The following is an 18451-nucleotide window of genomic DNA, read 5'->3' as shown; positions in this document are numbered from 1 at the left end:
GTCCTGCCCGTAGACAGGTTATTGCTTCAGAGCAGAGTTTATCTTCCCTAAAGGAGTTTGATGGTGGGTGGATGTCGTTTTAAGGGTGATGGTGGTGAGGGAATTCAAGCTCTGGAAGGATGACTGGATCTTCTAAGTCTCGCACGATCCTAAAAAATCAGATTCTGGGATTAAAAACCAATATTGTTATTCCACACATAGTTGCCATCTGGTGGAGAAATAAATAACTGCAAGGTATAAACTACGAAATTCATTCAACAAATATTTATTGAGAGCCACTATATGCCAGGGAAATGTAGTCAACAAGTTTTGGGTTCATTTTTCTTTGACCTAACAGAATGTTTGCTTTTTAAGATTGATTTATCTTCCAGAATTTTTCCTTTTTCATTTTGAACTTCATTCCTCTGCTGTAGGCCTGGCTTATTAAGAGTAAATAACTTGCTATCCTCAAGATTCATGTTATCTAAACCTAGACTCTGAAAGGGTAGTAGCTCATTCTCGGGTATCCTGGTAGTATTGTGGAAAATAGAATATATCTTTTCTCCCAACCTCTGTGTCAGCATTAGTATGTCACCCATCTTCTCAAAAGTTTAGGATATTGTATCTGCAGCAAAGGACCAGTATTTATTGTTTTCTAGTCCATTGTGGATTTAAAAATATATAAAATCATGTATTTGACTTTCTCTGAAATGCGTAACAAAAATAATTTGAATTGATGGAGGGACTGATAGATGTGTGAAAGAAATACTAGAGTAAAATATTATTTGCAGAATCTAAGTAGGAGGTATATGTCAGAACAAAGAGATTGCTATTTCTTATGATTTCTTCACATTTCATAGGTAAAGGAATGGAATTGGTTAAATCGGTGATTTCCAAGCCATTATAAACTTTTTCAATTTTTCTTTGGACATTTTCATAACAAAGTGTAAAATCATGCTTTTGGATGTCATGGTAATGTCATATCACTTCAGGTTTCTAAAAACTTTCTGTACTCTGTACTTGTTGAGGGACAGGTGACAATTGGGGTACTGTCATTGGTCCATGGATCATGCTTTACATAACACTGATTAAAAACTTATTTCACTGTTATCTCATATAATACTAAAAAAAATTGCACTGAAAAAAGTGATATTATCCCTATTCCAATTGTGGGGAAACTGACCCAGAATGGTTGAGAGTCTTGCACCTTGTGTCACACCTTGAACACTCATGTCTGATTCCCCTCTGATTTTTGTTACTCTGTTTTTCATTACCTCTATTATTTCCCAGCGGATGAGAGGAGAGTGGCACAGAAGTGAGGGTGAGGTGAACAAAAGCACACAGTCGAAGTTGGAATATTGTCAAGTTGGAAGACAGCACGTTTTGTTTGTTCTATATAATAAAGATAAATCATTTAAAATATTCATTGAATATTAGATATTATGAGACTCCAAAAGTGATAAATTTTTAAAATTTATTTTCTATATGGTTATAATGAGGGGTGAAAAAAAGCTATTCATAGAATAGGCAGAACAAGGTAGCCCAAACCAGGAACTTGCAGACTTTTCTATCATACCACGAACCTTTGAATGAAATAAGGGAAGGGTGAAGATGGGTTGGGAGAGGTGATATTTTCTTTCACTTAGATATGCATGTAGAAATTTACTTTAGAAATTCACATATACCATGTCAGGGCTCCCTTTTCCACTGTGAACATGATATTTCTTCTCCTTCAGGGTCTCAGTATTATACAGAATGGAAGCCCCAGGATCTTGCTTCTCCCTTTGTTTTTGTGCTCAGAGTGAGTGGCTTGGTAAATTCTTTAGTTTCAGGCTCTATGGTTATAGGGTTAAGGAGAATTTGCCATCAGCTTAGAGAGATTTAAGCTAATCAGTGAGTTGGAAAATACCTATAAAGGAAGATTGAAGGATCTGCTGTTAGCTGATAATAAAAGAAAAAAGCTTTATGAAAACTTCATAATATTGATTAGATGATGGGAATAACATACATATGTATTTTTTTGAAAAAATTTTATACTTTTCAGATCACATTTATGTTCGAATGTAAACTCATCTCAATTCCTGCCACAGACGATGTGAGAGGACTTGGGTAGTTTGGGGGCTTTAGATTTGCTCTAAGGGATTTAGATTAGTTAAAAGGAAGGGGCTTTTGAGAGCACTTCTTCCTAGTTTACAGATAAAGGTCGGGAGGTATCTCTTAAATGTATTTTTTAACCAAGAGATATTTTGCTGTTGGTTTTGATTTATGATTTCTTCATATCTGGTAAGAAAAGGGAATGGGATTGGTTAAATCAGTGGTTGCCAAACTTTTGGAATTCATGGATCAATATAAAATACAGGTCAAGTATAGCTTTTTTTTTTTTCACTGTTATCTGCCAAAAAGGATCATTAACCACTACAACAAAAAATTAACCCACAATTTACTGTTAATAACATTGTATTACAAAGAAGTGACTTGCTGCTATGATTTCTACTATTAAAATATTGAATAAATTTAGCTTTATTAAAATTACTTTGTAATCTTGGTATTCATTTCTTTGCACTGAATCAGTGAAAACTTCATCCTACACTGGTCAAAACAGCACCCTCTGGATTTAGTATCTTTCCAAAGTCCATTAGTACCATAAAGACTTAATGACTTCTTTTAAAATTTGAGTATCTGGTGATACCAGACCCTGAAGAGGCTGTAAAGGTGCAGGCCAAATGAAGTTCATAGTCTAAGCATGGGAGAGATACACTGATGTTGTACAGAGTTTGCTACAACACGAGGGCAGGTATGTTTAATACCGTCAGGGAGGAGGGGGAAGTTGCTGAGAGGGCTCAGAATCAAGAAATGGCATCAAGCTGTAGGAAGATTCACAAAGAAGGTAGAGAATAACAGGAGTACATTCTACCTCCTAACCTTCAATCCATCCACTCCTTGCCCTCTCCAGCTCAGTTTAATGAGCCATAAATGGATGAATCACCAAATTCAGTTTCATGGTTGTGAAGAGGTGGGACTGTGGAACAAGACTGGGCCTAACTCGTGACTCCTCCGTGGTCTGATTGTGTGACCTTGGGCATGTGTCTCTCTCTGTGCTTTTGTTTTTTACCTTTAAAATAGATACTAGCACCTACTTTATGTGGTTGTGAGGGTTAATATATGTAAAGCCCCTCGAATAAATTTTAGTTTTTTTCAAAATGCCGTTTTTTATCATGAGACTCCCTGACTTAAATGTTTGGATGGCATTGCATGCTCTTAGGCTAAAGACCACATGCCTTTCCAGGGCTTAGAAAGCCTGTTCCTCCTCTCCAGCCTCCTCTTATACCACTGTACCCTTGGTCCCTTAACTGCAGCCCAAAGAGCCTTTTCAAGCCCATTTAGACCATCTATGCTCCCCCCACTCACTGTCTCTTGGTCTCTCCTTATTTCCAAACTAATTCATTTTGTTCTTCAGATCTCCACTGTGACCTTGACTAGTTTCACAACCTTGTTATAAACTTCATGGCCCCAGAAATTCTCAGTAGTATTTATCAAGCTGCACTCATTTTAATTTGTGCAGTTATTTGTTTCCTCCACTATAAGGTCTGTGAGGGCAGACCCATGTCATTTTGCTCACCAGTAAATTCCTAGCACTGAGCACATTGCCTAGCACATAATATGTCTCTCTAAATATTTATGGAACAAATGGATGAGGTATGAGGGAGGAAACATGGAGAGTGCTGAGGGCTAAACAAGTGTTCCTCTTTCTTGGAACAGAAAATAAGCTCTCGGTAGCAGGGGAAGAGAAGACTGGAAAGGTAGGTTGAGGGAGGCTTGGATAGATGAAGAGACTGGCACAACACAGTGCCAACAGGGAATCCATCGACTGGCTTTTGGTGTGCAAAATGACCTGACAAGATGTTATGAGAGGTTCGGGGATTCGATCGGAGACGTAAAAGACACTTTCCACTCCAAACAAATGGACTGAAGGTATATTTTATTATATAGAGGATAGTAAAGGTGACAGTCTGCAAACAGATCCAAATAGGTCAAATATTAAGAGGGAAAAAACATCAGCTCGACTGGAAAGGGAAAACACCCACATCGGCTGAAGAGAAATGACACAAATCAACCAGAAAGAGAAACACCAGGTTAACCGAAAAGAGAACACATCAAATCAATTACTTTATATCAAATCAATTACTTCACATCAAATCAGTTACTCACAACATCCACGCCCCACTGCCGGGAGAGCCCTGTCAATCGACGCGGCTGGGCAAGGATCACACGTCCTGGGCAAGGTGTCCCTTCCACAGGTGGAACTCTCACCGGGGCTCAGTTTCCAGCAGTTTTTATACCATCAGTAATTTTCAGAGTAAGCAATTACAGAGTTTGCAGAGCAAGCATTTAGTGTTCCCATGCATAAAATGGTTATCAGTGGCGTACGTGCACTGAGCCCCCTGGCTAACGTCCCAGCCCAGTAGTTGTGTACGTGCATTGTTCTCTTTGGTTATCGTCTCAGCCCGGCACAGATGGCCAGTCCATTCCGGGCTACGACGCTCCAAGAGCCTTGAAATGTTATAACTTGCAACTCTCTCAGTGGGAGAAAGGCCAGTTCCCGGGAAAAGGCCAGTTCCCACCACACAGAAAGCAGCTTTGTATTTCTTTTTTGTGCTGGTGGCTGTAGGTCAATGGAGCGGCCAAACATGGCTGTACTCATGTCAAGACACAAGAAATACTGGTGTTGATATTGGAAGACTAGAAATTATTTAATACCTAGTGAGACTAAATTTATCACTGTTACAAAGCTTTATGAATTGATAACACCTGAAAAATAGTTTAAAAAATATCACTATTTCTCCCTGGATAGAATAGATTATGGGAATTATTAGACAATATTTTATTTGGCATTATTAAGGAGAAAAAGACATCACTTATAAGTGGAGCTCTTGTACTTTCTCAACGATTTCCTGGCTGAACACATGCTGGCAGCCTTCCCAGGAACCATTTCATGGATAGCCACAATGATTTGGCAAGCAGATAACGTTTTTCTTGTCGTTATACAATCCTTTTGAATCAAAGAAGCAATGCATGGTGCAGATCAAAAGCAATGTGTGAACAATAAGTGCTTCTGTGGAGAAGTCTTATTTGGACAGCTGAGCAGACTTACCCTTTGCAGATATAGTTTCTTGTGGTAGTCGTCACATTTTAATTTTCTTGTTAGTTCACCATGACTTTAAGATATTCAGTGGTTTCTTTGGTATATAAGCTGAGCAGATGAATGGAAAGGGTGGCATTGGTGGTGCTCAGATAGGGGCCCATGTAAAAGTTAAAACCCACTGAAATGTGGAGAAATGCAACATACATTGCATGTCATAGTTTTCTGATGTCAGGTTCCTAACCCCCCTACTGAATCAGTTGTGTGTTCGGTGGCATTTTCACAAGAAGGTCCTTGATTGGTTATTCCACAGGTGTTGGCCAGCACCCTGCAGAGCACACCTGCCGGAGGTAAACCCTTGGTGGGAGTGAGGTATAGTGGGGTGGCAAAGTAGGAGAGAAGAATAAGTAAAGGAATGTTGCTTTTGGATTCTAAAGGCCAGGATTTGTTCTCTACTTGCCCAATAACTTTGTGACGTTGGGCCAGTCACTTAACTTATCAGCCTAAACCACTTAGTCTGTAAAAGAATGATAATGGAAAAGAGACAGGGTGATTGTGAAGACTAAAGGAGGTAATGGTCGAGAGCTCTAGGGAGACAGAATATCTGCACATTGGTGGATTTATTGATATACTGAGTTCCCATCGCTGCTTCAGCACCAGCATGGCACCCTATTGTATGTCCTCCAGACGGAATTTCATGGGGGATCCTGGGGCGGAGATAGGAAAGCTGGTGTATGTGCGCTCAAGACCTGGAGACCAGCTCTAGGACCAGTGTCTGCATGTGGCCACGCCTTGCCTGCCTTTAATTTGATAACTGTTGTTGTGAAAGAGTACAGAAGTGAGAGATTTGAGATCTAGTGAGACTAAATCCAGTGTTATGACAGTTTCATAACAGATAAACCTGAAAAATTATTTTTAAAAATTCATGTCTGTAAAGACACAGATTATGGGAATTAACAATATTATGTTTTTTTAGACAATATAAATTTTATTTTCCTTACAAAACTAGTCTCACTTTCCTCTGTTTTTTCACTCATTGTGCTTCCTTTCCTCTGGGATGTCTTTCCTCCCCCCATTCATATGGACAAGGTCCATGTCTTCTTTCTTATGTAAGCATATAATTGAAAATCAGTAAACCTTACTGGTTAATTACTTAAATTATGCAAGTGCATGGATGGGGAAATTATTAGTTTAACCATTTAAACCATGCATTCACTCCTCATTTGCTCATTCAATGGTTATTTTCTAAGTGCTTGGCCTGGTGCTAGGGGCTACAAAGATAGTGGTGAATGAAACAGTCTTTGGCTTCATGGAACTTACTGCCTAGTGAATGAAAAAACAAGATGGTGGGGGCTGGCCTGGTGGCATAGTGGTTGGGTTCACGTGCTCCACTTTGGTGGCCTGGGGTTTGCAGGTTCGGATCCTGGGCACAAACCTACACATTGCTCATCAAGCCATGCTGTCGAGGCATCCCACATAAAAAATAGAAGAAGATTGGCACAGGTATTAGCTCAGGAACCATCTTCCACAAGCAAAAAGAGGAAGATTGGTAACAGATTTTAGCTCAGGGCCAATCTTCCTCACCAAAAAAATAACCCCAAAAAACAAACAAACAAAACCAAGATGGTAATAGAATTTTCACTTAACTATTACAGTTACAAAACAAGTAAAGGAAAAAAGAGTGTGCTAGAATCACATAACCAACAGCACAGGATCTGGCCACTTCAAAGTGATTGGGGAAGGGATTTCTGAGGAAGGTCAGCTGAGTGGGGATCTGAAGAGTTGATAAGAGATAATTAGATGATGGTGAGATGGGTGGTGTGAAATTGTTGAAAGAAGGCAGTGGAGATGGAGCATGGAGATTGAGAGAGGATGACTTGTGATGTGGCCAGTTGAAGTAGAACTTCAGAGACCTTGGTAATTTTGGTGGAAAGACAATGAAGAATTTTAAACTGGAGAAGGATTAAAATGACCATATATTTTTTTTAAAAGAAGTATTTATTTCATACCAATGAAGAGAACAGATTGGGAAAAATGATAGAGTTGGGCGGCTGCTGGGAAAACTTCTGAGGCAGGAAGACTAGTTAAGAGGCTGTTTCTCTTATCCAATTGAGTCACAGTGAGTGGCATGAAGAACTTTTGTAAGGAAGGAAGAGGTGAAAAAGGATTTGAGAGGAGTTAGGGGCAGAATCAGCAGGGTTTGGTGAGAAGTTGTGTGTTGGGGAAAATAACATGGAGGAGATGGAGGAGTTGAGAATGGTTTCCATGTCTCTCAAGGAGGGAAGCTGGTATCTGGTATTTTGACATTGGTATCAGAGCAAATACTGGGAAAAGGCCTGAGTTCCATTTGAGAGTTGTTAAGTTTAGGGTGCCAGTGGGGCATCTATGGAGAGATGTTGGGTGCTATTGGAGATCTAAGTTTTACTTAGATCCTACTTGTGAGAGTAGGATGGAGGGGTTGGTGGATTATGCTTTGTGATGGTGTCAGGATTGGGAGCATTTGCAAAGTGGAGTGCCCCAGACCTAACGGCATGGAATGGTGGACAGCGTGGAATCCCAAAGAAGACACAGGGAGAAAAAGCAGCCTTCCTTTCTCTTCCACATGTAGGGCCAGGAGAACTGTTCTTCATTCCTACTTTCAAATCATTGCTCTTCCTCCCTCGTGCAAAACCTCTTTTGCCTTCTGGAGCTTATGCCTTTCAACTATACTGCTTTTACTTTCAGGTTTTTAGTATTTATCCCTCTCTTGGTTCCTCTCCCACAGGCATCCATATCGTAGGACACCTGTGAGGTAGATGCCTATCTAATCCTCTTTAGCCTTGGAGAGTTGAGTGTCTGTAGTCATTGTTTTTTTCAACAAATCTTTATGGAGCTCTTACTATGGGACTGGCTCAGCATTAGGCACTAGATTCACTAGCAAACAAAACAAAGTCTCTGCTCTGGTGGTACTTACTTTCCAATTTGGGTAGAGATAGACAATACATATCTGGTGGTGGTATGTGCTAAAAAGAAAAAGAGAGCAAGATAAGAGGGTAAGGATGAATTGGGGAGGAGCAGGGCTTCCTCTCAAGAAATGATGTTCTGAGACCCAAATGAAGTACAAGAGTAAACCATGTGGGTATATGAATGGATTATCTATTGCTGTGTAACAAAGTGTCCCAAAATTTAGCATCTTAAACAACAAATAAGTATTATCTCACGGTTTCTCGGGATTAGGAATCTAGGAGTGAGTTAGCTGAATGTTTCTGCTTAGGCTGTTGGCTGAGACTGCAGTTATCTCATGGCTCACTTGAGGGTGAAGAATTTGCTTTCCAGCCCACTCACGTGGTTCTTGGTAGACCTCAGTTCATTGGGGGCTCTCAGGCCGGGGCCTCAGTTCCTTGCCTTATAGTGGCTTGCTTCCCCCAGAGTTAGTGATGGGAGAGCGAGAACCACAGTCTTTTATAAACTCATCTCTGAAGTGATGTACCATCGTTATTTTCTGTGGTCCAAACCTCAAACTGCCTCTCTTTATTGACTTGTCTCCCACATTGCCTAAATGTGATTTCCCGGTCAAGCTTTTTGCCTTCCTCTCTCTCATTTCCTTTTTCATTCAAGCTTCCTAAAAGTCTTGACTTGATTGCAACTTGTCCTCTTCTCCCTCCTGCAGATTGGTTCCCACTCTTCACCAATCCACTAAATCTTTTCTGCCCAAGGTGACCAAGTGGTGATCAAGACCAGTCAATTCTCTTCTTCTTTTAGCTGATTTCTCTTGTCTTTCTCTCTCTTAAGACTATCTCCCCTCTTGATTGCTAATATGTCATATTTTTCCTTCTACTTCTCTGACATTACCAGCCTCCCCTGGATCCAGTTCTTCAGCCAACCATTTAAATGTTGGTATTTCGTAAAGTTTTGTTCTTGACTCTTCATGTGTTTACTTTATCTTCAAAGCTGACCTTTACCAAAACTAAATAATCCATGACCCTTCCCCACACTCCCCACCATATACAAACACCACATACACACACACACACACACACACACGCGTCGCTCCACCTGTATTCATTATTTTTGGTTAATGGAACCCAGGCACCTGAGTAAAAAAACTGTGACTCATCGTACTTTTTTTTCCCCGCATTTCCACATTCTATAAATCACCACGATATGTTAATTCTATCTCCCAACCCTCTCTTGCCTCTACCTACCCCTCCAATCCATGACCTTTGCCCTAGATAAATCCCTTATTTGTTTTTCACCTGGTCTACTATGCTCATCTGATAACTGATATCCCACTCCGTTTTGGCCGATTGTCATCTACCATTGATGCTGCTACCAGATATTTGTGTAAATCATGCTTCTCAACATTTCAGTACCTAGGTTACCCAGTTGTCATTGACTCCCAGTCATCAGAGAGAGCTCACATTCCTTCCTTGGCACACAGTGCATTTTGCCATCTGGTCTCTGTTGATCTGCTTGGCACAGCTTTTGCTCCCCTCACCCTTATATTTAATGCTCCTGCAGTGTGAAAATTCTTATATTTCTCTCAAAAGGCCATACTGTTTTATGCTTCTGTTCTTTTTACCTATGTCCTGTTATTTTCCTGTAGTGTATCTTATTCTCCTTTTTCCCCTCACTCAACCCACAGGTCATTCAAATCACAGGTCCCTTGTCTCTTTCCTGTGCCCTCCTCCTCCCCTAACCTTGCCACCTAGACAACATATAATAACTTATATTGTTATTAACTTTCCTTTTCTTTAAGGAAGGTTAAAGAAACTTTCCTTTTCTTTCCCTCCCTTTGTGTAGGTTTCTATTACTGCTTTTACTGTGTTATATTTCATTACTGATCCTGTCTCACTCAGGTGTTATAAGCTGTTTAAGGGCAGGGTCTTTGGCTCATTCATCTTTGTGTCCCCAACATTTAGCAAAATGCCTGACATGTTGTTACCAATTAAATAACTGATTAAGTAACATGTAATTGGACTGAGATAGTATGGCTTTAGGTATGGTTTTATAGGGGGAAAATAAGACTCCAAAAACATAAACTCATTAGTTTCTGTGCTTCAATATGTCATTTGGTAAGTTGATAGAATCTAGCACTGACTGCATTAGGCAGAAGTTGGAAAAAATAAAATGCCTCCAAATTTAGAGTATTAGATATCAAGTAATTAAAAGTTTTTCTGAACCCAGTCTTAAGGTATTTATATTGCACTTTAAAAATGCATTTACCATTCCAGCTTTATACAGAATTACCAAATTTTAAAAAGTTGTTCCTTTCAACTTCAGATATTTTCCCATAGAAATAATGTTCTATGCAGCATTTCAGTATTTCTGTATCAGGATGCAATCTGGAGACAGAAACCACACAATAATTGAACGGGGAAAATTTGATATAAACAATGAGGAATTGGCTGTATCAGGTAAAGAAAACTAAAGAATTTAGGAGTAGCAGATATGGGAGCACAGCACCCAAAGAAGGAACAAATCTAGAAGAGGGATACAGACCTCACTGGAGAAGATGTGGTGTATCCTACTGGATGGCGGAGAAGTTCACTGAAGTGCCACACTGATGGGACTCGCCGGGAAGCTGTTCTGGGGAGGTGCTGCACTGCAGAGCTCACTGGGCATCTGCCAGTGGGAGTGGTGTGCTGGGAAACCACCCTCGGGGGTCAGGAGAGAAGCTGCCCATGGGTTGGTGCCATGTGCCTCCAGGTGGAAGAAGAGCCCTTCTTCCTCCAGTGTCCCTTCACACCCTCTACAGTGATGCTAGCTGGCACAGGCAGGGCAATGGGAAGGTAGTGCTGAAAAGCAATAGATTGACAACTGGCACAGTCCACCCTCTTTGACTACTGAGTTTCCGTGTGTTGCCATTTAATAAGATACAGCTGTCACAGAAATTAGAAAAAAACATGTATGTATAACTTATTTATCTTGAATTCTAGTGCTCGGAGTAGTGCAATTAGATGAGGATGAAAAAGGAGATGAGACACCTTGTGAGTTCTGAAGTAGTTAACGGCATTTTTAAAGAAAATGTATTGTTAAATATCTGAATTTCATTTTCCTTGATCTAGATAAATTAAAGACACTTCTTACACCTATCACTTAAAAATTAATTAGTTTTGGCTTAGAATTGTAGAAAATAAGACAGTCTTTCTTATGGTAAGTAATTGAGCCACACCTAGTAGAGAGAGGAAGCATTGTGTGTAGGTATGATAAATGTTTGTCTGATGTGGAATTTATAGCCTCTAGTTCAGTACGTTAGTCAATCAGAATATTTGAGTCAAGAATCCTCTGGTCATTGAGCAAGAGAGGAAACATGACTATTTAGTGTGAATGACCGTGAAAGGGGAGAAATAAAGTGGTGGGGGAAAGGTTTGGGGTCATGTGCCAGGCAGTGGGACAAATAAGGCCACTGTATATGGAACGTGCGTGCTGCTTGCCTACACACAGACACACATGGTAGTAGCATGAACCAAGTAGTCGGGTCAGAACTTGGGAGTACCTAAATATTATGAGTCAGTTCTTGGGGTAAAAGTTGACATGCATTTTTGTTCCCTAAGCTTAATAACAGGTATAACTTATGGGGGCTGCATTAAATAGTCCTACAGTCTCTTGTAGAAGAATTTTTTGTCATTATAGGAAGAAAACAGGAATAAAAGCAGTCTCATATGACCCATAGAGGATTCATATTCCCCATCTGTGGCAGAATAGATGTTATTGAATCTTGACTGATTTGTTGATAATCTGGGTCTATAACTTAGAAGAAAGGAGAGATTTAAGGCCAAGTCTGATTTCTCTTGCACAATAAGACCTCATTACTAATTATTCCCCATCTCTTCCTACTCTATGGTTGTCATTGTTTTTACTTCATTTCTTACCTGGTGTTAATGGACAGCTAGGAGTTTCTAGAGATTTTGCTTTTCTATCATCCGTTCTTCCCAGCTATGAAAAGTATGTGAGAAGATGAAATCAGGGATTGGGTTCAGTTGTACCTTAACCTCCCAGCTGTGGAGCAGTTTTGATTTACAGTTACACGTCATGGTTATTGACTTGGATACTAGACTTACCTCACTTTTGGCCTTCAGATCCTCACTCGAACAATTGGGGACCCTCTCCCCTCTGAAAAACTAGCCAGAACTCTCAACTATAGATAGGGAAGTTAGGTTCATATATAACCTTCTTAACTAACTCCTAAAACGTCCAGTTGCAGAGATGCCCATGACCTTCAGGTAGGGAGCATGTAGATCAAGGTTGAATCATCTTCCAGGTTCCTCAGCACTCATTACTGTCTCGCCCGAACATTTCAACATTTTAGAAGATTTCTGGTCTCCATTATGCCATTATTTACCGTGTATTATAAAACATTTTGAATCATTGGAGAATATTTGGTGTCACAATTCTGGCTGGATTGCTAAAAGCAAGTGGTGTTAGTGTCCCTGCCTAATTGTAAATGGGTTCGTTTTTTGTGTCTTTCTTTCAGGTGTTTCTGAAGAGTGATCGAGTGGCCAGGATGGTTCAGAGTGGAGGATGTTCTGCTAATGACTTCAGAGAGGTGTTTAAGAAAAACATAGAAAAACGTGTGCGGAGTTTGCCAGAAATTGATGGCTTGAGCAAAGAGACAGTGCTGAGTTCATGGATAGCCAAATATGACGCCATTTACAGGGGTGAAGAGGACTTGTGCAAACAACCAAATAGAATGACCCTAAGCGCTGTATCTGAACTTATTCTGAGCAAGGAACAACTCTATGAAATGTTTCAGCAGATTCTGGGTATTAAAAAACTAGAACACCAACTCCTTTATAATGCGTGTCAGGTAAGTGGTTCATATTTCCCATTCCCCCACCTGACTCAGAATGAACATCAAGTGTTAACAGGCCTATGAAGATGTACTTTACTTTCTATAATCACTTTGGTTGAAAAGTTGAGTGAAATTGAATTTTAATAAATCAAATAGTGATATTTGAAAGAAGCTTTGAAAGAATTATTTGATAGAGAAGAATATCCGTACATTTTATGCAGTAAATAATTGTTCTCATGTGCCCTATTTTAGGACATCAGATTTGTGCCTATTTGGTATGTATAGGGCATGCCCCAAATAGTAAAATGAAAATCATCTGTTATCTGAAGAAGGGCAATTTATAATAAATAGGTATTCCTCAGTGCAAAATAATTTTTCATAAAGTTATGTTCATCTTCTGAATTTTATGGAAGTAACTAAAATTTCAATTTTTTTTAACCCAGCCAGACAGAAATGAAATGATGATTGCTAAACTATGTAATTTAAAGAGATGACAGAGTGCATATTTTTTTTCTTCAGTTACTATTCTAAACATACATATGAAATTGAATAAAATATCATATCTGTTCCACGTCTTTCATCTTTAGAACCTGTGATTTATCTAATAATGTATTCCTTCCGTATTTGCATTTTGTTTGCTTATTTTAGAGGTATAAATTATTTATGCCTTAACATAATTTAAATTGACAAATTCTGGCATTTTAAAATTCATGCGTTCATTGAGTTACATTTCTATAATGTACATAAGTTTATATTTATTTTAATCTTTTTGCTTAATTTCTATATTCTACCTGTATCATTTACTTTGCATTACTAATTTGCAGATCATTTAAAATGAATAAATGAATAGTTGATAGTAAAGCGATGTGGCGCCTTAACCCTGTGAACAATTCATCATAATTGTTTTCACTGTTTTATTAAACCAGGTGATGGTTTGATAATAGTGGAGGATGACTGAAACCAAAATCTTCTATTTTAAAAGATTAATGCAACTGGGACTTCGTACTTTTAATGCAACAGTAGCTCACTTATACAGTTAAATATTGATGAACATAATTTAGTAGTAAAATTCAGATAGTCAGTAAATTTAGTGAATATTTATTCAAGTCAAAAACCTTGCTAGGTTTTGGGGAAACCAAGCTGAGCAAAATAAAATATTCTCCATATCTCCATATGCCGGAGTCAAATAGAGCAGATAGTTCTCTAAAATGAGTTATTACAAATGGGTTAGAATTTATACTGGATTTTACAGGGTCATAAAAGAAATTCCTGTGGACCTATCAGTTTATGGTTTGGCTATTTTTGGGTCATAATAATAACAATAATAGCAACAATTACTATTGCTACCTGTTATGATTTCCTTATTTAAAATTTTTTTTTTCTTTTTACCTTTTGACCTCTTTCCCCTATTTCTCCCACAGTTTGTTTATTACCTCCAAATATTTTTAAATTAGTTCTTTGCTTACTTTTTAAGATCACATCTACAGCAAGGCCATGGACCCCCTGATTTCTGTCTTCTATGACTTGGAACATACTTCTAATTCAAATCTCCTATAGTAATTTATTTTTCCTTTCAATTCTATCAGTATTTGCCTTGTATATTATGATGCTCTGTTAGGTTCGTACACATGTAGGAATGTTATGTCTTTTTGTGGAATTAACTCCTTTATCATTATGTAAAATCCCTCTTTATTCCTGATAATCTTTTTTCTGAAGTCTACTTTAGTGTAACCAAAAGGTCCACTAAAGCTCTCACTGCCACAGCCGGAGTTCGTTTCCTGGTCAGGGAACCACACCACCAGCCTATTGGTTGTCACACGGTGGTGGGTGTGTGTTGCTGTGACGCTGAAAGCTATGCCACTGGTATTTCAAATACCTGCAGAGTCACCCATGGTGGACAGGTTTCAGCAGAGCTTCCAAACTAAGACAGACTAGGAAGAAGGACATGGCCACCCACTTGCGAAAAAATCGGCCATGAAAACCCTGTGAAGAGCAGTGGAGCCTTGTCTGATATAGCACCGGAAGGTGATAGGATGGTGCAAAAAGACCCAGCAGGATTCCCCTCTGCTGTACGCAGGGTCTCTAGGAGTTGGAATCGATTCCGTGGTACTAACAACCAATTCTGTCTTAAACTAATATAGCTACTCCAGTTTTCTTTTGATGAGGGTTAGCATGGTGTCTTTCTCCACGTGTTTACTTGTAACCTCTCTGATTCTTTAAAGTGGGTTTCTTATAGACAGTGTAAAATTGCCTCTTGTTTTTTTATCCAGTCTGACAATCTCTGTCTTTTAATGGATATGTAGACTATTCATATTTAAAGTGATAGAGTTGGATGAAATTCTGCAGTCTTTGTAACTGTTGTCACTGCCTTGCATTTGTTCTGTCTTCCCTTCTTTTTCTGCCTTTAATTTTAATTGAACATTTTGTATGATTCCATTTTATATCCTATTTTGAAATACTACTTGTTTTTTTAAAACTTGTTTAGTGGTTGCCTAGGGTTACAATACACATTTTTAAATAATCTAACTCCACCTTCAAATAACACTATAAGACTTCAAATGTAGTGTAGCTGTCTCGTAATAGAGAATGCCCAATTCTTCCCTCTCATCCCTTGTGACATTCCTGTCATTCATTTCACTGACATTTCTGTCATTCATTTCACTGAGTATATGCTATAATCACCCAATACATTGTTACTATCATTGCTTTAAACAGTTAACTTTTAGATCAATTAAGAATAAGAAAAATAAAAGATTGTATATATTTTACCTTCATTTATTCCTTCTCTGACACTCTTCTTTCTCTATATATACCCAAATTTCTGACCTATATCATTTTCCTTATCTCTGAAAAACTTTTTAAAATTTCTTGCAAGGCAGAACTACTGGCAATGAGTTCCCTCACTTTTTGTTTGTCTGAGAAAGACTTTGTTTCTCCTTTATATTTAAAGGGTAATTTCACTGGATATAGAATTATCAATTACCTTTTTTTCTCTTCGAACACTAACGATTTCACTCCACTCTCTTCTTGCTTACATGATTTCTGACAAGAGGTCTGATAAAGCTCTTATCCTTATCCTTGACTCTCTATGATTAAGATGTTTTTGTCTTCTGGCTTCCTTCAGTATTTTCTCCTTGTCTTAGTTTTCTATAGTTTAAATATGGTATGCCTAGGTATTGGTTTTTTGATATTTCTCTTGCTTGATGTTGGCTGAGCTTCCTGGATTTGTGGATTGGTGTCTGTCATTAAGTTTGGCAAGTTCTGAGCCATTATTACTTCAGATATTCCTTCTGTTCCATTCTCACCTTCTCCTTCTGGTATTATGTTTGTTACTCCTTTTTGATATTGTCCCATAGTTCTGGGATGGTTTGGTTTTTTTTTTTTTTTTAAGTTCTTTTTCTCTTTGCATTTCAGATTGGGAAGTTTCTGTTGACCTTTCTTCAAGTTAACTGATTCTTTCCTCAGAATCATCAAGTCTACTGATGATCCCTTCCACGGCGTTGTTCACTTCTGTTACAATGTTTTTGATTTCTAGCATTTCCTTTTGATTCTTTCTTAGAGTTTCCATCTCTCTGCTTACATTACCCTTCTGTTCTGGCATGTTTTCAACTTTTTCTGTTAGAACCTTTTACATATTAATAATTGTTATTTAAATTCTATGTTGGATAATTACAACATCTGTGTTATATCTAAGTCTGATTGGGATGCTTGCTTTGTCTCTCCAGGCTGTGTTTCTTTTTCTTTTTTGCCTTTTGGTGTGCTTTGTAATTTTTTGAAAGTCAGACACGCATTAGGTAATAGGAACTGAGGTCCATTTGCCTCTAGTGTGAAGATTTATGTTAATCTGACTGGGAGTTGGGTTGTGCTTCATGTTTGTTGTAGCCACAAGCACAAGAAGCTTCAAATTCTTCTGATATCCTTGTCTTGGTCTCCTGTCTTGACTTTGGGCTTCCCTAAGTATTCCTCAGAGAGAGTCAGTGTCTTGCAACTCTTTTAGCTGTGACCCACTATTTTTTTTTTTAATGTTTTTTATTTATTTATGAGGAAGATCAGCCCTGAGCTAACATCCATGCTGATCCTCCTCTTTTTGCTGAGGAAGACTGGCCCTGGGCTAACATCTGTGCCCATCTTCCTCCACTTTATATGGGATGCCACCACAGCATGGCCTGACAAGTGGTGCATCAGTGTGTGGCCAGGATCCGAACTCAGGCTGCCAGCAGTGGAGCGGGCGCACTTAACCGCTATGCCACGGGGCCGGCCCCAACCCACTGTTGTTATACTGGAGCCATATTGATATTGTGATAAGGTGTTGAGGAGAAGGGATTGTTGTGTAATCTGATAAATTCTGAGTCTTTTAGTGGACCTATGTCTTGGGGCTCTAACCTTCACAAGTGTTTCTGTCCTTTGTCCAGGAGTATCGCTTCTCTCCCCACCCATGTTCCTTGTGCTCTTCCCTGGCTGAAGTATCCCCATTCTGTTTCTTTGAAGTGCGTCCCCTGTTCACTCTGAGTTGGTTGTTATTTTTTTTCAAATAGACAAGACAGGAAGGCTGCAAAGGACTGCAGAGGGCAGCCTTCTCTCCCTCGAGCTGGGATAAGTTTTCAGTATTTCCTTCTAGCAAAGTCTTTCCCTCTTTGTTAGGGAGAAGAATCTGGGAGGTGTAACAATTGCTTTTCTTCCCCTTTTTCTGCCAGGTCCACATGGGGATCCTTCTTGGATCCTTATTGTGAGAATTTGGTGGGGTTACTGGAATGAAAGTCCAGTCAAGTGTGGGAGTCCCCTTATGATTACAGCCTCAGGAGTTTCTCTCTGCACTCAGCTTCTAGTAATTTGTCCAAATTACTAGTAAAGTAAGTGGTCCTACTATTTATGGCCTCCATTGACTTCTGCTCCAAATGCCATCTCTCTCTGTTTTGCCTGTCTCCAGAGTTTGGGTTAGTGATTTGCCCTGCAACCTCGGTTCTCTAAGTCTAAGAAAAGTCATTGATTTTCAGTTTGTCCAGCTCTTTATTGTGAGGATGGGAGTGACAACTTCCAAACTCTGTACCTGTTTGAGTTGAAACTGGAATTCTCTCCAGTTCTGAGGTTTGAAAGAAAAGCTTAAGGATTATTTTTTATTTATAAACAAAAAGAAATTATAAAATTGCTCTTAAAAATAAGAGAAGAGCTTTCCTTTGGAATAACAATCATTTTACAGAAATGAGAATGGATCGTTAAGAAAAACAGCTGAGATTCTTTTCTTCTTTTCCCTCAAGGGTGTATGTATCTCATTTGTTCTTTCATTGTCTTTCAGCAGCAGTTAAGAAAACAAAAGGTGATAGAAATCACAGAAAGTAGCCTGCCTTTTATGGGAAAGGATTAGTCTGAGAAGAGGAATAGTGGAGCAGGGCTTGGGGAGCAGGGAGAGGATCTAAAAGTAGCTGAGCTGCTGGGATCTGGCTCCAAGTATATATATGTCAGTGAAATTGACTCCATTTTCCCTGTGTCTTAGGAAGGGCTTTGAGACTCTTACTGACTGTAACAGTCTCGCTTCTCTGTTTGTTTATCCTTGTCTGGCC

The 18451-nt window shown here is 39.0% G+C and overlaps 1 protein-coding gene across 6 annotated transcripts in view; it reads left to right on the top strand.

Moving 5' to 3' along the window:
• Positions 1-18451, top strand: part of CADPS2 (calcium dependent secretion activator 2) — a 496283-nt gene that overhangs the window by 165620 nt on the left and 312212 nt on the right. For all 6 annotated transcript variants that reach the window (XM_087430207.1, XM_087430199.1, XM_004418749.3 and 3 more), the window contains exon 3: positions 12576-12908. In XM_087430207.1, the coding sequence (XP_087286333.1) occupies positions 12576-12908 (333 nt within the window). The remainder of the gene's footprint in view (positions 1-12575; positions 12909-18451) is intronic.

Source organism: Ceratotherium simum, chromosome 1, assembly GCF_057802395.1.
Source record: "Ceratotherium simum simum isolate JZ-2026a chromosome 1, ASM5780239v1, whole genome shotgun sequence".
Classification (NCBI taxonomy): domain Eukaryota; kingdom Metazoa; phylum Chordata; class Mammalia; order Perissodactyla; family Rhinocerotidae; genus Ceratotherium; species Ceratotherium simum.
The sequence above is the reverse complement of the archived record's forward strand: the minus strand, read 5'-3'. Positions and strand labels throughout refer to the sequence as shown.